Source organism: Vipera ursinii (genome assembly GCF_947247035.1).
Source record: "Vipera ursinii genome assembly, chromosome: 3".
Classification (NCBI taxonomy): Eukaryota; Metazoa; Chordata; class Lepidosauria; order Squamata; family Viperidae; genus Vipera; species Vipera ursinii.
The window spans coordinates 42,228,827-42,253,137 of record NC_139516.1 but is presented as its reverse complement, the minus strand read 5'-3'; the positions used below and the strand labels follow the sequence as shown (position 1 = coordinate 42,253,137).

Sequence of the window (24,311 nt, the reverse complement as noted above, 5' to 3'; positions counted from 1 at the left end):
ATATGGTGGTTTATTTCTTAAGTATCCATTAAATGACTTAAAAATGCAATATTGAAAGTGCTTCTGAATACATGCAATTTTCATATTGAATTTTGGGCTGCTCTGGATTATAGTATTGGTTGCAAAATGGGATAAAATTTAAGTCACAAAAATGAGAAGGATGCCTCAGACCAATGCCATTATTACAGACAAAAGATTGCCGGATCTTGCAAGTTTCTTGTTACAATTTTTGGGTAAACTCAATTTTTCTAGTATATAATCAATACTATAAAGTGCTAATATAGAGACCATCCCTACCACTGTAGTACATCAACTGCTGTTGAAATTTTCATTCAGCCTCCGAGGTCAATTTGTAGATTTAAGAGCATTGTTGGGTCCATGATAAAATGACCTTTATACAGGCCCCCCTTTTCTGGCCACCATCGAATGCTCCCTTTTTGGTCTGAAATTCATGTAATACTGGGCAAATTTTACTAGGAGAATTTCCAGTACCTTTTGATGTACAATATATTGGCTTTTGCTGTTGGCTTTCTTGGGAATTGCCCTGGTACAATACAGATGGAAAAACAAAAAAGGTTCTCGATGCTGGCCATATTTGAGGAAATTTAGCTGCAATATTTTGTTAGAACATGGTCTCCTTGATACACACACACACACACACACACATACATACACACACAAATGGATTGTGGCTTTATAAATCATCCCACACTTCCATCATAAATCTCCCTTTACTACTCCTTCTTGAAGAACCTCCTTATCAATTTCCAGATAACTGCACCTCTCCCGTACTGCCACCTCATTCAACACTTAAGGAAGACATCCCAAAAGAAGGCTATCCAGTTGGAACTGTCCTGAGAATCCATTGCACCACAGGTTATGAATATATACCTGGAATTAACCCTTCAGTTACATGTCTGAACACTTCAAAATGGACTGAAATTTCAGAATTGTGTCAGGGTGAGTATCTTCATGATGGTTCCATTCTGAAAAACATATCATCTGTGTTTAGGTTTCCTATATCTTAACCTTCGCTTGCTCCTCCCAAACATTAATATAAAGTCCCATAAAAATACAAAACAAGTAACTTCATTGCTTCATATCTCCTAGCTGAGAACCATGGCATTCTACTATATATGGTGAGTTAATAATGAATGTAAATTGAGAGAGCAAATTACTTTCTTTCTGAAAACTACCTTATATGGCAGGAGTCTAATCTGCATGGGATGTATCCTCTGCAAGCAGGATTCAATCAGACTACTGACTTCTGCCTTGAGGAACCCAATCTCTTACAATCTTGAGATTACACATAATTTGTTACACTAAGCACTAGTTATATAAATTTTGTAATTCTGTTTATTTATTGATACTTATCAATAAACATCAATCTCAATATAGATGAAACGGATTCAGATAAACTTGCAGCTCTGCATAGTTCCAATGTCAGTGCCACCCCTTTGGCAGACGTATTATGATGTCACAGAAGAATATGACACGGGAGGGGTGGGGAAACACTGCATTGTAAGAATGCAAAGCTCCTTTTGCCATTTTGAAGTAAGCCTGCAGTTCTGCAGATGCCTCGGTTAACCTGGCGGGTGCTGCATTTCTCTAGTGCAGTAATGAGAGAAGGTTGTCAAATCGGTCTGGATTTAGATTAGCATTATACCCCAGAGGTAGAAGTGCTGCATTCCCACACGATTGATTTACCCTTTGTGGGGACCTCTGTTTCCAGCCCTGTCATATATCAGATCTAAATCACTTCTACACTAAACTGAGAGAGTGAACTACATGCTAATTATTCTTCCAGGGAAAAAATGTCCCGCTCCAATTATAGAGAATGGCAAGGTAGATGCTGAGGATGATGTCCGCCTTGGTGATAGTGTCACTTTTTCCTGTGTATATGGGTGAGTTGCAGTTTATCTCTTAAAATAGTTGCTTAGAAACAATAGCCACAAAAACAGTTAAAAATAAAAGTAAGTTTGTTCTAAATTGTTCTTCTCAAATGTAACAATATATAAACAGTCCACCTCCTCTGTTTTGTATATAAATCAAGAAAAGTACATCTACCTGCCGCTTTTATATATGAATAACAACATAAGATTTAGAAATGTATATTCGGGATTTTCTTTTTCTTTTTCTTTAGGTTTAGGCTTATTGGTGAAGCTACACGTATGTGTATTCTGAAAGACGGCAAGGTTGTCTGGAATAGCACATTGCCACATTGCGAACGTAAGAGGAGATTTTGCTTTAAACTCATTAAAGTTTATGCCAGTAGTGTTTGGTCCAACTTCCAAAAAGTTGCAGTGTAATGTCTAGGCTAAGATACAAGGGGGGGGGGAATCTAAGGATTCCTGAATGTAAAGAGTGCAGGCAATCCTTACTTAATCATTATTCACTTAATGAAAATTTGACAGACAGAAAGTCATGACAGAGTCAAAAAATGTAGCTATTACCTGCCCTTGAATTTACAAGTGGTTCATACAGATCCCCTCAATGCATTTCAGGAGTTTGGAAATTGGGTCATATTTTATGACCAGGTGCAGCAACCTGAAGTCATAGTGACTTTGATTCATGACTTTCTAATTCCAGCAGAAAATGACAAAAAGGCATATTAGATATGCTGGACTCACTTATCAACCAAACTGTTCACTTAACAACCACATGATTTGCTTAATTAATTGTCCTCACTGTTAGGAACTTTCTCCTTAATTCCAGGTTGCTTCTCTCTTTGATCAGTTTCCAACCATTGTTTCTTGTCCTGCCCTCTGGTGCTTTGCGGAATAATTTGACCCCCTCTTCTTTGTGGCAGCCTCTCAAATACCGGAACACTGCCATCATGTCACCCCGATTTCTTCTTTTCTTCAGACTAGCCACACCCAAGTCCTGCAGCCTTTCTTCATATGTTTTAGTCTCCAGGCCTTTGATCATCTTGGTTGCTTTTCTCTGATTGTTTCCCCTAAAGTCTCAACATTTTTTTTTTGTAGAATAGTGACTAAAATTGGTTGCAGTACTCCAGGTGTGGTTTCACTAGGGTTTTATAAAACAGTACTAATACTTCACATGACCTTGATCCTATGCCTCTGTTTATACAACCCAGGATTGTATTAGCTTTTTTGGCGGCTGCTGCACATTGCTGGCTCATAGTCAAGTGATCATCCACTAGGACTCCAAGGTCCCTCTCACAGTTACTGTTTTTGAGCCAGATCACACCTAACCTGTACTCATATCTTTGATTTTAAATGCCCAAATGCAACTCATTTTGTTGGATAGGGCCCATTGTTCCAGTTTTTCAAGATCTTTTTGGATCCTGAGTTTGTCTTCTGGGATGTTGGCTATTCCTGCCAGTTTAATGTCATCCACAAATTTGATGAGTTCCCCTTCTATTCCCTTATCTAAGTCACTGATGAAGATATTGAAGAGTACTGGGCCTGAGCCTTGTAGTACCCCACTGCTTACTTCTCTCCATGTGGATGTAGTACCATTGAGGACTACTCACTGAGTACTTTTCTCAGCCAGCTACAAATCCATCTGGTGATGATGTTGTCCATTCCACCTTTTTCTAGCTTACTAAGCAGTAGACTGTGGTGTACTTTGTTCTCTGAATGATTATTTACTTCCCTGTAATAACACCTTGAAATAGCCAGAATATTCTTCCAGTGCCAATGTATGGCTGTAATTCTAATTAAAAGATGAATTCAAAGAAATCATTCTCTCCCTCAGACATCCCTTGTAAGCGTCCTGACAAAATTCTCAATGGACTATATGATCCTGACCCTAAAGACGAATATTACGTTGGATCAGTTGTAATCTACCGCTGCGAACGTGATTTCTCCCTGATTGGAAATTCAACAATCACATGCATAACTGAAGAAGATGGCCTAAATGGAAAGTGGAATTTGCCTGCCCCTCAATGTAAACGTAAGGAAAAATAGAAGTCTCTTTAAACTCTAGCTAAATTGCTTTATTAGTTGCTTTTGTTGGTAAATAAAATTCTTGCTGGAAGCAAATCTTGCTGAAACTCTCGGGTCTCTACATGACAGGGGAATTTTAAAAATAACAAAGGGGGCAGTATCATAAAACTACTTTGAGAAACACTGTAGTAGTATATAATATATAGAGTAACTGTAATTCTGGTCTAATTAAAAGGTTAATTCAAAGAAATTATCCCTTTCTCCTGATTCTAATTACAAATATTAGTATGGATGAGTAGTAATCTATCAAACTGAGTAGTAATATATCAAACTGATTTTCCCTTTTTGGAAAGTCAAGGAACACAAGCATAAATCCAGGAGATGGTCTAAATGGACAGTGCAATTCATAAGGCAACTATGAGAAATATTACTGTAGCACATAGTATTTAATATTATACAATCCCTACATGGACATATAAATACGCTGCTTTTTCCAAAATTTGGATTTCTCAGCTGAGTCCAAGTGACCACTTAATGACCACTAAGTCTTATTGGAAGATAATAATATTCAGATTCACTATGGAAAAATTGTTATATTGTTCATCTCTTTGGGGGGAGTGTTTGTAAAATGACTGAGATTTCCAATTTCTGCAACAATAAGTAGTAACAGTCATCCAACACAGTTGCTAGGTTAGATAAGCAACCATTTTGAAACCCCAAAATGTGCGGTAGTAATGAAAATACAGATAGTCCTTGACTTACCATAGTTCATTAAGTGATCTTTGAAGTTACAATGGTGTTGAAAAAATGACTTATGACTGACGACCATTGCAGCATCCCTATGGTCCCGTAGTCTAAATCTGGATCCTTGGCAACTGACACATATTTATGATGGCTGCAGTGTCCCAAGGTCATGTGATCCCCTTTTATGACAAGCAAAGTCAATGTTGAAGCCAGAATCACTTAACAACCGGGTTACTACTTTAACACCTGCAGTAATTCACTTAACAACTATGACAAGAAAGGTTGTAAAATGGGGCAAAATTCTCTTAACGACTGTCTCACTTAGCAACAGAAATTTGGGGCTCAATTGTGATAATAAATCAAGGACTACCTGTAGTAAAGAAAACCATGTACTTGATGGTATGAAAATCAACTGCAAAAAGACAAAATGAATAAAATATTAACCAAATATTATATTCTAGTTGCTTAATCTCCGAAACTGACAGAAAAAATAAAAATAAAAGCAAATGCTAATTAAATATCCTTTTTAGCCAAGAGTAGCTCCTGCTTGTTTTTATTCATAGGCTGTTGTTCACAGCTGGTTTTTTTGTTTAAATGCTGCTTTCTCTTTTCAGATGTTAAATGTGATCGACCAAAAGTGGAAAATGGAAAAATAACTAGTTCATTTAAGCCTTCATATACCTATAATGAGGTCATCAGCTTTGAATGCAATTCTGGCTATTCTGCTGTGGGAAGTCTCCATATTAAATGTGGGGCTAACAGTTCGTGGATTCCTGCCATCCCCAAATGTGTCAAAGGTAACTATCTTATGGTCCTACAAGAAACTTGGGTTGACATTTAATACAGAACATTCTGCTTGGCTAATCTGAACCATCATTTTCTGTTTTTTCCCTAATTATTGCCTCTGCTACTCACTCTTTTCCTACAAGTAGTGGCCACCACTGTTCATTCAGATGACAGGTCTTACTGACTAAATTATCGGAAATATGCCTATGTCTCTACAGTTCTCCATACCAAAAGGAACTTGATTTACTCTTAGTCTTCCCTTGTATAAGAAAATTCTTACATATACAATCCTTTTAGTTAAATAGTAATAACTCAGAAAACCAAGATCATGGCATCCGGCCCTCTCAATTCCTGGCAAATAGATGGGGAAGAAATGGAGGTAGTCACAGATTTTATTTTCCTGGGCTCCAAGATCACTGCAGATGGGACTGTAGCCAAGAAATTAAAAGACGCTTGCTCCTGGGGAGCAAAGCCATGGCAAATCTAGACAGCACACTAAAAAGCAGAGACATCACCCTGTCAACAAAAGTGCGTATAGTCAAGGCTATGGTCTTCCCAGTTGCAATGTATGGCAGTGGAAGTTGGACCATAAAAAAGGCTGAGCGCCAAAGAATTGAGGCCTTTGAACTATGGTGCTGGAGAAGACTCCTGCGAGTCCCTTGGACTTCACGGCAATCAAACCGGTCAGTCCTAGAGGAGATCAACCCTGACTGCTCTTTAGAAGGCCAGATCCTGAAGCTAAAACTCAAATACTTTGGCTATCTAATGAGAAGGAAGCACTCACTGGAGAAGAGCCTAATGCTGGGAAAGATTGAGGGCAATAGAAGAAGGGGTGACAGAGAACGAGGTGGCTGGATGGAGTCACTGAAGCAGTAGGCGTGAGCTTAAATGGACTCCAGAAGATGGTAGAAGACAGGAAAGCCTGGAGGAACGTTGTCCATACGGTCGCGATGGGTTGGACACGACTTCGCAGCTAACAACAACAACAACTCAGTTTCTTCAAAAGAGAAATATGTACACAAACCATTTTGGCCCAGTGAATGAAAAATCTTCCTACACACCTGATTCCTCCTCCTGCTTTGCCTAGATTCATCCTTGTAGAATGTGGTATTTGACTGTCTTGTTCATAGTTACAGATTAGGATCCCATTTACTTAAATTTCTTTAATGGATGAGACTGAAATAAGAGATCAAATCTTGTGAAGCAGAAAGATGGAGGCCTCCTATGAAGCTTACTCCATAACCAGGCGTGATTTTGCACACTCACTTATTACACCTTCATTCCAAATCTGAATTATATAAATAGAGCTTTTGTCGAACCATAATGATGGCCAGGAAAACAATACTGTATGTACATTGTGCTAAGCAATGCTTTGTTGAACTTTTGTTTATTTGACATGCCAGATTAAGTTGATATAACTAACCTATAAAGAATGGTTTATAAGGTGAGTTCACAAATTATGCTACACCAAAATCCAAATGATTTCTGAATCCTCTGATGCATTGTTTCAGAATGGGATAGAACACAAGTAGCATGCCAGCAAATGCAAAATTTTAAATCTACCAAGTTTTCTGCAGTGATTTTATTTATTTGTTTATTTAAAGGTGATATGGTGGTTTATTTCTTAAGTATCCATTAAATGACTTAAAAAACGCAATATTGAAAGTGCTTCTGAATACATGCAATTTTCATATTGAATTATGGGCTGCTCTGGATGATAGTATTGGTTGCAAAATGGGATAAAATTTAAGTCACAAAAATGAGAAGGATGCCTCAGACCAATGCCATTATTACAGACAAAAGATTGCCGGATCTTGCAAGTTTCTTGTTACAATTTTTGGGTAAACTCAATTTTTCTAGTATATAATCAATACTATAAAGTGCTAATATAGAGACCATCCCTACCACTGTAGTACATCAATTGCTGTTGAAATTTTCATTCAGCCTCCGAGGTCAATTTGTAGATTTAAGAGCATTGTTGGGTCCATGATAAAATGACCTTTATACAGGCCCCCCTTTTCTGGCCACCATCGAATGCTCCCTTTTTGGTCTGAAATTCATGTAATACTGGGCAAATTTTACTAGGAGAATTTCCAGTACCTTTTGATGTACAATATATTGGCTTTTGCTGTTGGCTTTCTTGGGAATTGCCCTGGTACAATACAGATGGAAAAACAAAAAAGGTTCTCGATGCTGGCCATATTTGAGGAAATTTAGCCGCAATATTTTGTTAGAACATGGTCTCCTTGATACACACACACACACGCACACACACATACATACACACACAAATGGATTGTGGCTTTATAAATCATCCCACACTTCCATTATAAATCTCCCTTTACTACTCCTTCTTGAAGAACCTCCTTATCAATTTCCAGATAACTGCACCTCTCCCGTACTGCCACCTCATTCAACACTTAAGGAAGATATCCCAAAAGAAGGCTATCCAGTTGGAACTGTCCTGAGAATCCATTGCACTACAGGTTATGAATATATACCTGGAATTAACCCTTCAGTTACATGTCTGAACACTTCAAAATGGACTGAAATTTCAGAATTGTGTCAGGGTGAGTATCTTCATGATGGTTCCATTCTGAAAAACATATCATCTGTGTTTAGGTTTCCTATATCTTAACCTTCGCTTGCTCCTCCCAAACATTAATATAAAGTCCCATAAAAATACAAAACAAGCAACTTCATTGCTTCATATCTCCTAGCTGAGAACCGTGGCATTCTACTATATATGGTGAGTTAATAATGAATGTAAATTGAGAGAGCAAATTTCTTTCTTTCTGAAAACTACCTTATATGGCAGGAGTCTAATCTGCATAGGATGTATCCTCTGCAAGCAGGATTCAATCAGACTACTGACTTCTGCCTTGAGGAACCCAATCTCTTACAATCTTGAGATTACACATAATTTGTTACACTAAGAACTAGTTATATAAATTTTGTAATTCTGTTTATTTATTGATACTTATCAATAAACATCAATCTCAATATAGATGATACGGATTCAGATAAACTTGCAGCTCTGCATAGTTCCAATGTCAGTGCCAACCCTTTGGCAGACGTATTATGATGTCACAGAAGAATATGACACGGGAGGGGTGGGGAAACACTGCATTGTAAGAATGCAAAGCTCCTTTTGTGATTTTGAAGTAAGCCTGCAGTTCTGCAAATGCCTCGGTTAACCTGGCGGTGCTGCATTTCTCTAGTGCAGTAATGAGAGAAGGTTGTCAAATTGGTCTGGATTTAGATTAGCATTATACCCCAGAGGTAGAAGTGCTGCATTCCCACACGATTGATTTACCCTTTGTGGGGACCTCTGTTTCCAGCCCTGTCATATATCAGATCTAAATCACTTCTACACTAAACTGAGAGAATGAACTACATGCTAATTATTCTTCCAGGGGAAAAATGTCCCGCTCCAATTATAGAGAATGGCAAGGTAGATGCTGAGGATGATGTCCGCCTTGGTGATAGTGTCACTTTTTCCTGTGTATATGGGTGAGTTGTAGTTTATCTCTTAAAATAGTTGCTTAGAAACAATAGCCACAAAAAACAGTTAAAAATAAAAGTAAGTTTGTTCTAAATTGTTCTTCTCAAATGTAACAATATATAAACAGTCCACCTCCTCTGATTTTGTATATACCATATTTTCCGGTGTATAAGACGACTTTTGAACCCCTGAAAATCTTCTCAAAAGTTGGGGGGGTCGTCTTATATGCCCAGTCGCCTTATATGCCGGAAAATCAGTGGGTGGCGTCTGGCAGGAGCCGGCAGGGCAGTCCTGCGCACGCGCGCACTCCCCGGCTGCTCCTTAGCAGCTGGGGAGTTCGCGCGTGTGCAGGACTGCCCTGCCGACTCCCGTCCGACGCTCTTCGCTCTTGAGGCAGCTGCTGCCTCAAGAGCGAAGAGCGTCGGACGGGAGTCGGCAGCTGCTGCCTCAAGAGGGAAGAGCCGGCTCGCTCTTCCCTAAGAGCGTCGGATGGGAGCCAGCAGGGAAGTCCTGCTCCCGTACGACGCTGCGCTTCTGCTGGGCGGTGCTGGCCGAGATGAGCCAGCAGGCAGCCGCCGTGAGCGCGGCGCTGAGAGGCAGCAGCCCCATGCGCAGCAGCAGCTGCCGGCTCAGCAACAGGTCCGAGTACAGGAGCTGCACCGCCAGGCTGCCCAGGAAAAGCAGCCACACCGAGAGGCTGCACGCCCAGTCCAGCTCCATGAGGGGCAGGCGGGAAGCCAGTCGGGAAGAGGGACCGGGAGCCCGGGCCGAGCGCGCCTCGGCCGACGGTGAGAGGGAAGCGGCACATGAAAAAGAGGCTGCGGGCGGAGTTGCCCCGCCCTGAGCCGAATGGGAGAAGTTCAAGGCCTGGGGGGGAAGCAGGAGGGGCACCGGCCGTGGTGGGTGGCGGCTGCCCTCCGGCGCTGCCTGCCGCCTGGGAAACGCTGCGTCTTGGGGGCCAGCAGAAGCGCGGGAGCAGTGGGAGGGCTGGCGGGGACAGTCGGGCCTTTGCCTCCTCTGCGACGGACAGGGAGGGCAGGGCATGTAAGTATTTTCTGGCGTATAAGACAAAAAACCTTGAAAAACTTCTTAAAAGTAGGGGGTCGTCTTATACGCCGGGTCGTCTTATACGCCGGAAAATACGGTAAATCAAGAACAGTACATCTACCTGCTGCTTTTATATATGAATAACAACATAAGATTTAGAAATGTATATTCGGGATTTTCTTTTTCTTTAGGTTTAGGATTATTGGTGAAGCTACACGTATGTGTATTCTGAAAGACGGCAAGGTTGTCTGGAATAGCGCATTGCCACATTGTGAACGTAAGAGGAGATTTTGCTTTAAACTCATTAAAGTTTATGCCAGTAGTGTTTGGTCCAACTTCCAAAAAGTTGCAGTGTAATGTCTAGGCTAAGATACAAGGGGGGGGGAATGTAAAGAGTGCAGGCAATCCTTACTTAATCATTATTCACTTAATGAAAATTTGACAGACAGAAAGTCATGACAGAGTCAAAAAATGTAGTTATTACCTGCCCTTGAATTTACAAGTGGTTCATACAGATCCCCTCAATGCATTTCAGGAGTTCTGAAATTGGGTCATATTTTATGACCAGTTGCAGCAACCTGAAGTCATAGTGACTTTGATTCATGACTTTCTATTTCCAGCAGAAAATGACAAAAAGGCATATTGGATATGCTGGATTCACTTATCAACCAAACTGTTCACTTAACAACCACATGATTTGCTTAACAACTGTGGTAATTTACTTTCTGACTGCTGTAATAATAATTGTAAAACTGAGTCAGGTCACATAGTGACCTGCTTAAAAACAGCAATGACAAACAATGCTGATTGTTAAGTAAGAGCTACCTGTACTGTAGAGAATGGGTTCCTTCAAAATTTTGGTTTATTACTGTTCTTCATCCTGAAATCTCCACAGCTTTCCATACATACGTAACAACCTATTGCTTTTCCTGAGAATTGGAAGCTTATCCCAAATTTCTTGCAGTAATGCTACTTCTTTATTACTAAGATTGGAAGATATATTCATCAACTAAATAATCTATTAAGCTGCCAAAGCATTTTTATACTTCCCCCATAATAATTATCAGTCCCACTGTTGCCTAATGCATGTTGCACTAATTCGCCAATATCTCCAAAATAAGCATGTCTCAATTCTACCAATCTAATGAAAACATGTGTTCTAAGGATTAGCAAAATCCATTTTACAGCTATAGGCTAGCCTTTGACTGCAACAATGGCTAGGTGACAAAAAACCAACCATGAACAGGGTAGAATCCAAATGATTTATTTTTTGTTGTGTATTTATTATTTAATATCGATGCCCCCCATTTCATTACTACAGTGACTCTGGATAACATACAATATAATAAAGAGTTAAAAAGTGTTGTAACATGATTTCTCCTCTGCTAAATGCAAAGTAAGTTTTTTGCTCTCAGTTGGTGGAAGGAATAGAATAGAGCTGGAAGGGACCTTGGAGGTCTTCTAGTCCAGCCCCTTGCTCAAGCAAGAGAACTTATACCATCTCAGACAAGTGACTGTCCAGTCTCTTCTTGAAAACCTCCAGTGATGGAGTGCCCACGATTTCTGAAGGCAAGCTGTTCCACTGGTTAATTGTCCTCACTGTTAGGAACTTTCTCCTTAATTCCAGGTTGCTTCTCTCTTTGATCAGTTTCCAACCATTGTTTCTTGTCCTGCCCTCCGGTGCTTTGGGGAATAATTTGACCCCCTCTTCTCTATGGCAGCCTCTCAAATACCGGAACACTGCCATCATGTCACCCCTATTTCTTCTTCAGACTAGCCACACCCAAGTCCTGCAGCTGTTCTTCATATGTTTTAGTCTCCAGGCCTTTGATCATCTTGGTTGGTTTTTTTCTGATTGTTTCCGCCAAAGTCTCAACATTTTTTTTTTGGTAGAATAGAGACTAAAATTGGTTGCAGTACTCCAGGTGTGGTTTCACTAGGGTTTTATAAAACAGTACTAATGCTTCACATGACCTTGATCCTATGCCTCTGTTTATACAACCCAGGATTGTATTAGCTTTTTTGGCAGCTGCTGCACATTGCTGGCTCATAGTCAAGTGATCATCCACTAGGACTCCAAGGTCGCTGTCACAGTTACTGTTTTTGAGCCAGGTCTCACCTAACCTGTACTTATATCTTTGATTGCTTACTTCTCTCCATGTGGATGTAGTACCATTGAGGACTACTCACTGAGTACTTTTCTCAGCCAGCTACAAATCCATCTGGTGATGATGTTGTCCATTCCATCTTTTTCTAGCTTACTAAGCAGTAGACTGTGGTGTACTTTGTTCTCTGAATGATTATTTACTTCCCTGTAATAACACCTTGAAATAGCCAGAATATTCTTCCAGTGCCAATGTATGGCTGTAATTCTAATTAAAAGATGAATTCAAAGAAATCATTCTCTCCCTCAGACATCCCTTGTAAGCGTCCTGACAAAATTCTCAATGGACTATACGATCCAGACCCTAAAGACGAATATTACGTTGGATCAGTTGTAATCTACCGCTGCGAACCTGATTTCTCCCTGATTGGAAATTCAACAATCACATGCATAACTGAAGAAGATGGCCTAAATGGAAAGTGGAATTTGCCTGCCCCTGAATGTAAACGTAAGGAAAAATAGAAGTCTCTTTAAACTCTAATTAGCTAAATTGCTTTATTAGTTGCTTTTGTTGGTAAATAAAATTCTTGCTGGAAGCAAATCTTGCTGAAGCTCTCGGGTCTCTACATGACAGGGGAATTTTAAAAATAACAAAGGGGGCAGTATCATAAAACTACTTTGAGAAATACTGTAGTAGTATATAATATATAGAGTAACTGTAATTCTGGCAAAGCTAGACAGCACACTAAAAAGCAGAAACATCACCCTGCCAACAAAAGTGTGTATAGTCAAGGCTATGGTCTTCCCAGTTGCAATGTATGGCAGTGAAAGCTGGACCATAAGAAAGGTTGAGCGCCAAAGAATTGAGGCCTTTGAACTGTGGTGCTGGAGAAGACTCCTGCAAGCCCCCCAGACTGCAAGGCGATCAAACTGGTCAGTTCTAGAGGAGATCAACCCTGACTGCTCTTTAAAAGGCCAGATCCTGAAGCTAAAACTCAAATACTTTGGCCACCTAATGAGAAGGAAGGACTTACTGGAGAAGAGCCTAATGCTGGGAAATATTGAGGGCAATAGAAGAAGGGGACGACAGAGAATGAGGTGGCTGGATGGAGTCACTGAAGCAGTAGGCGTGAGCTTAAATGGACTCCAGAAGATGGTAGAGGACAGGAAGGCCTGGAGGAATGTTGTCCATAGGGTCGCGATGGGTCGAACACGACTTCGCAGCTAACAACAACAACATCATAAAACTACTTTGAGAAACACTGTAGTAGTATATAATATATAGAGTAACTGTAATTCTGGTCTAATTAAAAGGTTAATTCAAAGAAATGATCTCTTTCTCCTGATTCTAATTACAAATATTAGTATGGATGAGTAGTAATCTATCAAACTGAGTAGTAATATATCAAACTGATTTTCCCTTTTTGGAAAGTCAAGGAACACAAGCATAGTTCCAGGAGATGGTCTAAATGTACAGTGCAATTCATAATGCAACTATGAGAAATATTACTGTAGCACATAGTATTTAATATTATACAATCCCTACATGGACATATAAATATGCTGCTTTTTCCAAAATTTGGATTTCTCAGCTAAGTCCAAGTGACCACTTAGTGACCACTAAGTCTTATTGGAAGATAATAATATTCAGATTCAATTCACTATGAAAAAATTGTTATATTGTTCATCTCTTTGGGGGGATTGTTTGTAAAATGACTGAGATTTCCAATTTCTGTAACAATAAGTAGTAACAATCATCCAACACAGTTGCTAGGTTAGATAAGCAACCATTTTGAAACCCCAAAATGTGCGGTAGTAATGAAAATACAGATAGTCCTTGACTTACCATAGTTCATTAAGTGATCTTTGAAGTTACAATGGTGTTGAAAAAATGACTTATGACTGACGACCATTGCAGCATCCCTATGGTCCCGTAGTCTAAATCTGGATCCTTGGCAACTGACACATATTTATGATGGCTGCAGTGTCCCAAGGTCATGTGATCCCCTTTTATGACAAGCAAAGTCAATGTTGAAGCCAGAATCACTTAACAACCGGGTTACTACTTTAACAACTGCAGTAATTCACTTAACAACTATGACAAGAAAGGTCGTAAAATGGGGCAAAATTCTCTTAATGACTGTCTCACTTAGCAACAGAAATTTGGGGCTCAATTGTGATAATAAATCAAGGACTACCTGTAGTAAAGAAAACCATGTACCTGATGGTATGAAAATCAACTGCAAAAAGACAAAATGAATAAAATATTAACCAAATATTATATTCTAGTTGCTTAATCTCCGAAACTGACAGAAAAAATAAAAATAAAAGCAAATGCTAATTAAATATCCTTTTTTAGCCAAGAGCAGTTCCTGCTTGTTTTTATTCATAGGCTGTTGTTCGCAGCTGTTTTTTTTTGTTTAAATGCTGCTTTCTCTTTTCAGATGTTAAATGTGATCGACCAAAAGTGGAAAATGGAAAAATAACTAGTTCATTTAAGCCTTCATATACCTATAATGAGGTCATCAGCTTTGAATGCAATTCTGGCTATTCCGCTGTAGGAAGCCTCCATATTAAATGTGGGGCTAACAGTTCGTGGATTCCTGCCATCCCCAAATGTGTCAAAGGTAACTATCTTATGGTCCTACAAGAAACTTGGGTTGACATTTAATACAGAACATTCTGCTTGGCTAATCTGAACCATCATTTTCTGTTTTTTCCCTAATTATTGCCTCTGCTACTCACTCTTTTCCTACAAGTAGTGGCCACCACTGTTCATTCAGATGACAGGTCTTACTGACTAAATTATCGGAAATATGCCTATGTCTCTACAGTTCTCCATACCAAAAGGAACTTGATTTACTCTTAGTCTTCCCTTGTATAAGAAAATTCTTACATATACAATCCTTTTAATTAAATAGTAATAACTCAGAAAACCGCCCTTCTCAATTCCTGGCAAATAGATGGGGAAGAAATGGAGGTAGTCACAGATTTTATTTTCCTGGGCTCCAAGATCACCACAGACGGGGACTGTAGCCAAGAAATTAAAAGACGCTTGCTCCTGGGGAGGAAAGCCATGGCAAATCTAGACAGCACACTAAAAAGCAGAGACATCACCCTGTCAACAAAAGTGCGTATAGTCAAGGCTATGGTCTTCCCAGTTGCAATGTATGGCAGTGAAAGTTGGACCATAAAAAAGGCTGAGCGCCAAAGAATTGAGGCCTTTGAACTATGGTGCTGGAGAAGACTCCTGCGAGTCCCTTGGACTGCAAGGCGATCAAACCGGTCAGTCCTAGAGGAGATCAACCCTGACTGCTCTTTAGAAGGCCAGATCCTGAAGCTAAAACTCAAATACTTTGGCCATCTAATGAGAAGGAAGGACTCACTGGAGAAGAGCCTAATGCTGGGAAAGATTGAGGGCAATAGAAGAAGGGGATGACAGAGAACGAGGTGGCTGGATGGAGTCACTGAAGCAGTAGGCATGAGCTTAAATGGACTCCAGAAGATGGTTGAGGACAGGATGGCCTGGAGGAACGTTGTCCATAGGGTCACGATGGGTTGGACTGTGGTCTACTTTGTTCTCTAAATGATTTTTTAGGTAAAGGTAAAGGTTCCCCCGCACATGCGTGCTAGTCGTTTCCGACTCTAGGGGCTGGTGCTCATCTCCGTTTCAAAGCCAAAGAGCCAGTGCTTGTCCGAGGATGTCTCCGTGGTCATGTGGCCGGCATGACTAGATGCCAAAAGCGCGTGGAACGCTGTTACCTTCCCACCGTAGTGGTCCCTATTTTCCTACTTGCATTTTTACGTGCTTTCAAACTGCTAGGTTGGCAGAAGCTGGGACAAGTAACAGGCGCTCACTCTGTTACGCGGCACTTGGGATTCAACCCGCCAAACTGCCAACCTTTTGATCGACAAGCTCAGCGTCCTAACCCACTGAGCCACCACATCCCTTGAATGATTATTTACTTCCCTGTAATAACACCTTGAAATAGCCAGAATATTCTTCCAGTGCCAATGTATGGCTGTAATTCTAATTAAAAGATGAATTCAAAGGAATTTGCCTGCGCCTGAATGTAAACGTAAGGAAAAATAGAAGTCTCTTTGAATTCTAATTAGCTAAATTGCTTTATTAGTTCCTTTTGTTGGTAAATAAAATTCTTGCTGGAAGCAAATCTTGCCCCCACTTTGACAGTCTTTCATAAGGCCCTGGAGAACCCAGAGCGTGATGGAGTCCATTAAATGTGTTGTTGTCAGGGGAGTGGGAAGTTTTAAGTTTATATAGCTGCCTACTTGCTTGGATGAGAAAATTTATACAGCTGCCTACTCGCTCATGGGACTCTAGGCAGCTAACAAACAATAAAAACACAATAGAATAGAATAGAATAGAATAGAATAGAATAGAATAGAATAGAATAGAATAGAATAGAATAGAATAGAATAGAATAGAATAGAATAGAATAGAATAGAATACATACACACGCACATATATATATATATATATATATATATATATATATATATATATATACTTATATACTATTCTGTGTGTTTTGTGTGTGTGTGTGTGTGTTTTCTATGTTGTTTGTAAACTGCCTAGAGTCACGTGAGCGATCTAGGCAGCTATATAAATTTTCTAAACAAATAAATACAAATAAAAAATATTACAGTAGCATGTAGTATATAGTAGAACTGTAACTCTAATTCTGCTATAAATTAAAAGGCTAATTCAAAGAAATGATTCTGTCCCTCAGATATCCATTGTTCTCATCTTGACAGAATTGCTTATATACCCCTTTTAGGCAAGGGATAGTCTTTTTTTATTTTTAGCCCCTAGGTTGTTGAGCTGGGTGGTTCAAAACAGTGGGAGCCATGATTCTCTGGGTCAGAAGTGTGGTGGGGAAGCAAATGCTAATTATATATCCTTTTTAGCCAAGAACAGAACTTGCTTCTTCTTTTTTTTATTTTTAGCCCCCTAGGCTGTTATTTTGACCTGAATTCCTTTTCTCTTTTCAGAGGTCAAATGTAATCGGCCAGGGGGAAAATGGGAAAATAACTACTTTATCTAAACCTTCATATACCTATAATGAGGCTGTCAGCATTGAATGCAATTCTGGCTTTTCTGCTCAGGGAAGCCTCCATATTAAATGTGGGGCTAAAAGTTCTTGGGTTCCTGCCATCCCCAAATGTGTCGAAGGTAACTACCGGTATACTGCTCAAAAAACTAAAGGGAACAGAAAATAAAACATCCTACTATTAAATACAGTACATTGTGTTGTTTAAGTATTCCCTTTATTTTTTTGAGCAGTATATTTTACAGTCTTACAGGAGACTTGGGGTGACATTTACTATACAACATTCTGCCTGACTAATCTGAGTCATCGTTTTCTGTTTTTCCCAGTTGCACTCTCCACAACTCCTCAATCTGAAGTTGGCAGAACTGTGACGGCAGGTGAGTTATAATGTTGCAGAACCATTATTGAGGTTTGGGTGTACCTACAGAAATCTCCATACAAAAGGATCCCTACTTTGTAGTCTTTGTTATATAGAGAAGCTTGCAGAGGGAATGAATAGGGTATCCTGAAAGAAAGCTTTATTTGGCTGCAACACCAAATAATTCTAGACAATAACTTACACATGTAGGTCCCAAACAGTTTTTCAAAATACAATAGCTAATGTTTTCTGTTTAAAAATGTTCAAAATAAGTTTGAAGTTTTTGGGACTGCTGTATTTATGATCCTATATTGAATATCCATTTTTATTAATTATATTTTTATTCTCCTTTATTAATAATAGTTTTCATTCGTACATAGCTTTTGTAGTGAAAATTGCCCTTTTATGTGTCATATAAGTATTATCTGTAATATGTTTTTAGATGTTATTTTATCTATTATTATTTTTAGAAATATAAAAGCAATTTTACAGCTTATATTTTTAACCTAACATGGGTGTTCCCTAGGTGGAAACATTTTTTCTTCTTCTTTGAGTTCAATATACAATCACTTAAATATGAGCCAGCAGTGTGCTGCAGCTGCCAAAAAAGCCAACACAGTGCTAGGCTGCATTAACAGAGGGATAGAATCAAGATCAAGTGAAGTACTAATACCACTTTACAATGCTTTGGTAAGGCCACACCTGGAATACTGCATCCAGTTTTGGTCACCACGATGTAAAAAAGATGTCGAGACTCTAGAAAGGGTACAGAGAAGAGCAACAAAGATGATTAGGGGGCTGGAGGCTAAAACATATAGGGAACGGTTGCTGGAATTGGGTATGTGTAGTTTAATGAAAAGAAGGGTGAGGGGTGACATGATAGCAATGTTCCAATATCTCAGGGGTTGCCACAAAGAAGAGAGAGTCAAACTATTCTCCAAAGTACCTGAAGGCAGGACAAGAAGCAACGGATGGAAACTAGTCAAGGAGAGAAGCAACCTAGAACTAAGGAGAAACTTCCTGACAGTTAGAACAATTAACCACTGGAACAACCTGCCTCCATAGGTGGTGAATGCTCCAACACTGGAGGTTTTTAAGAAGAGACTGGACAGCCATTTGCCTGAAATGGTATAGGGTTTCCTGCCTGAGCAGGGGGTTGGACTAGATGACCTCCAAGGTCCCTTCCAACTTTATATTATATTATATTATTATTGATAACTCTACACAGTATTTTTTTTAATTTTATTTTTTGCTATATCACAGATTTTCATTAAAAGGTAGAGCTTTTTTTTCTTTAGAAATCATTTATTTGGCTCTCCCTTGCTCAGAGTTAAAATATTTTTCATAACGATTTTATTAAAAGTTTAGCTAGAACATTAAAAGATAATATGAACTAAAAAAAGAAAAAGAAAGGAAAAAGGTGCAAGAAAGTAACTATTTCTTTATATATTGCTAAAAAATATTTCCGTTTCACCCCTATGGACTGTATGTTTTCAAAATGAATTTTATTTTATCAACATTTTCTCTCAAATTACAGAAAAGCCAGCTACAACTTCAAAAGATTATGCAGGTAAGACTAAAATAGTATGAGGTGACCTAATGCACTTGTACTAGCAAGATGGTTTCTTTTCAAATAGAAATAAAATAAAATTGTAATAAAAGACTTGGGAAAGAATGAAAAAAACAAAAAAACAGAAATGGCATTTTCTTCAATTCAACACTTGTATGGAAACAATTGTACAATCTTCGTATCCTTCCAGGCAACATAGACACAACAAAGTCCATTTTTCATATTCATCACCATATTTCTATCTGTTGTGCAAAGTGGCTTGTCCAAAATTAGATCAAATGGAGAGCAATTTAGCCCAATTTAGGCCCCCACCACCAAAAGTAACCTTCAGATCAAAGCTTTCAATAGTACTGGTTGTAATGTGATGTTACTCCTAGTATTTTTCCATTTTTGTTTCAGGGAGTCCTTTTTGTACACTGTACACATTTTAGTTCACATATTGAAATTCACAATTTAGCACTTTACTCACCACACTACACTGGCTCTCTATTTTTTAATAACAAATGATAATGATATTTTAAATAAACCAGAAAGAGAAAGCATACATTGATTCCAATGAGGGTCAAAAGTTTAACTCATTTCTCTTCCCCTTTTTTTTCTCTTTTAGAATGTAACAAAACTACAGCACTTGGTAAGTAATTATATGGTGAGATATTTCAAAGTGTAGCCAGTGCTATTCTGTTTTCATGAATGATGAAAATTTATTTAGTTATTGTTACCATTTGTTCATAATCCATACACAGTAGCTTGGCATGATGTATTTTGACTGCCCAAACTCATCCAGTGAGTTATATAGACAAATGAGGTCTTGAACTTTTGTTTTTCCAATTTCAATTTAACACCTTAAATAATATATTACACTGGGACTGGAACACTTAGGGTTCAGTATTATGTAAAACTCAACATGCTCATTGTGCTAAACTATTTCTCTCTCTAGTGTTGATATGTTGTAATTGTCATTGAATTTAGACTTTGGCAGCAGTCTTAATTGAGAGTATCTTTCTCCAACCTCACAGAAACTTTATTTACACCTTTTTAAGAATACATGAACTTCAGCAACTGAAATATTTGTCATATTTTACCCCTAAAACATCTTGGACAAAAATTCATTTTTTTTCTTATTGACTGTTCTATGGAGTGGTGAGAAACTGAGTTGATGGAAAGTTTTACAGTTCTGTTTACTAACTATTTCCTGAATCTTTATCAGCATGTAAACTAATGCTTACATGTCCAACAAAGGCAATATAATTCTGTGTAATGGAGAACCTCCAAATATACATATAAAAGTCTTCATGTGAATGGAATCCTGGTAGTGAAAACTGATTGACTTATTTAGATGTGCAAAAACTCACGATCAGAATCCTAGCTCACACTGAAGCCCAAACTCCCCAAAATCCAATCTTACTGCAGATCATGTAATAGAAATGAAATAGACAAAACCCTTTACTTATTCAGGCCATACCTGAGAAACAAAGATATTGATCATAAAATCCAATATCAAAAATTATGCTACCACAAGGACATTAATGTGAAAAGTAAATATTTTTGCTCATTTGGAAGGGCAGTTTCTATGATTTCTGTCATACATCCTGCTTTTCTGAAGGAGCCTTTGTTCTTGACCTATTTTTGATAGAAGGGTAAGGTGGCATGTAAGGCTAAAAAAAAATCCCAACACAATAAATTAGAACACACTGCATTTTACTGAAGGGAAAGATTGAATAGAGTCTCTGTCTTTGGCTATGTGCTAATTAACCTTTTATAAATAGCCTAACGGAACAGAAGAGAGATAACATGCAGATAAAACCAAGTTGGATGGGGGTATTGGGAGATGTGACTTGTGACAAAATCACAATTCAAAAAAACTGAATAAAATACTGAGTCATATTCAACAGGATGATGTTCAGTAGTTAGAAATTAATGTTCTGCATCTAGGCAGGAAAAATCATAGACACACATACTGTATAGGACAGACATGTCAAACACAAGGCCCGGGGGCCGGATCCGGCCCGCGAAGTGGTTTCATCCGGCCCGCGAAGCCATCCTGGAAACAGTGAGGGAACGGCCCCCACTGCCTTGGCCCTGAGACCCTCCTTCTGCCAGAGACCCTCAGATCTGTCCCACTCCTGCCCAGGCCCCCATAGGCACCCTTGATGCGAACGATGTAGAGCTGGCCACGCCTACCCAGTAGGCCATACACACTCTAGCCACGCCCACCCAGTAGGCCATGCCCACCCAGGCCACACCCACCCGGCCCCCTGAGGGCAACCGCAATGCTGATGCGGCCCTCAATGAAATTGAGTTTGACACCCCTGGTATAGGACAAGGGAGACCTGCCAGGGGAGCACTGAGTGTGAGAAAGATGTAGGGATTCTAATACGGCATTCAATATGAGCAAGCCATGTGATGCAACAACTGCTAAGGTCAACAAATTCTTGGGCTGCATTAACCTTTATGCCTTGATTCGTAGGAAGTAATAGTTCCAATGCATACATGCTGATCAGATTGCATTTAGATTACTGCAATAAGTCTTGAGCATCACAATTTATAAAGTTTAGGGAAACTTGAAATAGGGTCAAAGGATCTAGAAATGAAACCGTATGAATAGTACATAGGTGTCATCTCAGTTAGACTGAATATGTTTTCTCTGTCTCAGGATGTTTAAATCAGATACTCTATTAATTTAATCTTATTTTTAACTTTTGTATGTAATGCTTTTATTGCCCTGTACACCGCCCTGAGTCCTTCGGGAGAAGGGCGGTATAGAAATTAAATAAATAAATAAATAAATAAATAAATAAATAAATAAATAAATAAATAAATAAATCCCTTATTTTATTTATGTTCATCAACACACATAAAAACCACCTGAATGTGAAAATCTTAAAATCTTCCTTATAAATCCACAAGGTTATAAAGCAAGCAGAGATACTGCTTTTGGCAATCCTATCTTTTTATACTTGTTGGGAAAGGAAGATGAGAGGCTTAATCTGCCTAGCATCTCCTTGGTGAGATGGATAGAAGTTTAATAATAAATAAATAAAAGTAAATATGAATGACAGGAGAAGGATCAAAGAGTCTCATAGAATTCTTCTTCCAGTCCTTTCTTATTAGTAGTCTTACTCTATTATTTTTATTGGAAAAGCTGAAAGATCTAATGGAAGGAGAAACAGCAGGCACATTCAGTACATGGCATTTTCCCCAGACTATCCCTACTAGACTCAGATCTATTCTGTTATGTTTATATAAACATGCATACGTACATATTCATACACCTTCTCTTCTCTCCTGTCCCCTCCTGTCCTCTCCCCCTCCCCTACCTTCCCTCCACTCTCCCTTCCCTTCTCCTCTATTCTTTGTTCTGGCAATGTTATCACCCAAAGGGGAAAGCCAACGTTTTTGACCCTATGCAGTACTAGTGGTAGAAGGATAAATGTGAAAAGGGACAAAACAAATGCTGTCCATAAATCTCTCCAGCCCAATTTTGGGAGATTTTATTTTTAAGGGAAACTCAAATGTGAAAAATCATCTTTCTAATTCCCAAAAATTAGGCAATACTTTAAGGAACCACTTGTTCTATGAGGTAAACAATGATTTTGAATGTTGTATGAAAATCCTGAGTTGTTCATTCTTGCCTAAGGTAAAAGGTTTTGAATTATTTATTACAACTTTTTCCTAGGAAAACTGATCATCCTCCTGGCTGTTCTGTATAATTGCTGGTGAAGTTCTGAGACTGAACATATAGAAAATCTATCAAGATTTTATATGACTACATTGAATATCTGCTTTGCTTATTTATTTTAATTTCATTGCTAAACATAAAATACAAACTCCTAAAATGATTTATCTCTCAATTTGTTTATTGTATTTATATTCCATTTTTTTTTCCTGAAAGCAGGAATATATGGGTCACTTCTATTTTATTCCCCAAATGGCAGCCCTGTTAAAAAATTGTCCTGAAGATGACTGAGCAAGGGTTACCTCATGAGTTCCATATTTTTTAATACATTATTAAATTTCAAGAAAAAATAAAAAACAAACTAAATACAAAAAGGGGGATTCAAAAGGTGAAAAGATGAAAAAGTGAAAAAAGAAAAAAGGAAGGAGAAAAGTGAGGAAAGGCTTCCAACTTACTTAATATAGATACAAATATTTAATCAAACAATCTTTACTCTAAGTCAAACATAACATAACCAATATCTAACTGAATTTGGCAATATTTCAAAAGGGACGCGGTGGCTCAGTGGGTTAGGACACTGAGCTTGTCGATCAGAAGGTCGGCAGTTTGGCGGGTCGAATCCCGAGTGCCGCGTAACAGAGTGAGCGCCTGTTACTCGTCCCAGCTTCTGCCAACCTAGCAGTTTGAAAGCATGTAAAAAATGCAAGTAGAAAAATAGGGACCACTACGGTGGGAAGGTAACAGCGTTCCGTGCAACTTTGGTGTGTAGTCATGCCGGCCACATGACCACGGAGACATCCTAGGACAAATGCTGGCTCTTCAGCTTTGAAACGGAGATGAGCACTGGCCCCTAGAGTCAGAAACGACTAGCACGCATGTGCGGGGGAACCTTTACCTTACCTTTACCTTTACAATATTTCAGTCTTAAACAAATCCATTAACCAAATCATTAATGCCAAATTATCCATCTTTTTTTATTCAAGTTTTATTGGTTTTTCAATATTTACATATACATGTATTGGTGAAGCAATATGGTGGTTGGGTAGTGAAAAGTAACAAATAACAAGTTGTTTGTAAATAGTTCAGGTTGCATCAATAAAGATTCCCTCTCTGATTCCCTTAGTTTTCACATAGTCAAAGTGATCAAGTTAATACATTTCTAGATATGACCTAATCAATTAAGAAAGTTTTCAATGTAATTAGACTAAAACATATCAAAATCCTGTTTTTAAGTTTTACCTAATTGCAATAAAATACTCTAAAGTGGCCTATAATATACAGAAGAAAGCTTACTTTTGGGGTAACCTACAATTCCCTATTTCAGTAAAGAATAATTCTCTTGTCTACAAAACTTACATTGTTCATTACAAATCATTCTTATGATTTAACAGTAAATTCTAGTTTTCATCTTAACAAATCACCAATTGTTAGAAAAGATTTTTTGTCTTAACCATTCAACACTTATTAAAATACTATCTTATATTATAAGACTCTAAATTCTATAGTATAATTCAAAGTTTAATTCTAAAAGCTTAATT

The 24,311-nt window shown here is 38.5% G+C and overlaps 1 protein-coding gene across 2 annotated transcripts in view; it reads left to right on the top strand.

The window, feature by feature from the left end:
* Positions 1 to 23,574, top strand: part of LOC310638298 (C4b-binding protein alpha chain-like) — a 51,132-nt gene extending 27,558 nt beyond the window's left edge. The window contains exons 9-17 of one of the 2 annotated variants that reach the window (XM_083359253.1): positions 772 to 960; positions 1,808 to 1,904; positions 2,144 to 2,229; positions 12,408 to 12,605; positions 14,542 to 14,724; positions 17,496 to 17,546; positions 19,065 to 19,097; positions 19,705 to 19,728; positions 22,774 to 23,574. In XM_083359253.1, the coding sequence (XP_083215379.1) occupies positions 772 to 960; positions 1,808 to 1,904; positions 2,144 to 2,229; positions 12,408 to 12,605; positions 14,542 to 14,724; positions 17,496 to 17,546; positions 19,065 to 19,097; positions 19,705 to 19,728; positions 22,774 to 22,817 (905 nt within the window). In that variant the 3' untranslated portion in view covers positions 22,818 to 23,574. Of the gene's footprint in view, positions 1 to 771; positions 961 to 1,807; positions 1,905 to 2,143; positions 2,230 to 12,407; positions 12,606 to 14,541; positions 14,725 to 17,110; positions 17,450 to 17,495; positions 17,547 to 19,064; positions 19,098 to 19,704; positions 19,729 to 22,773 lie in introns of those variants that run through there. The other variant, XM_083359254.1, reaches the window with a different exon arrangement.
* The last annotated feature ends 737 nt before the right edge of the window (positions 23,575 to 24,311 follow it).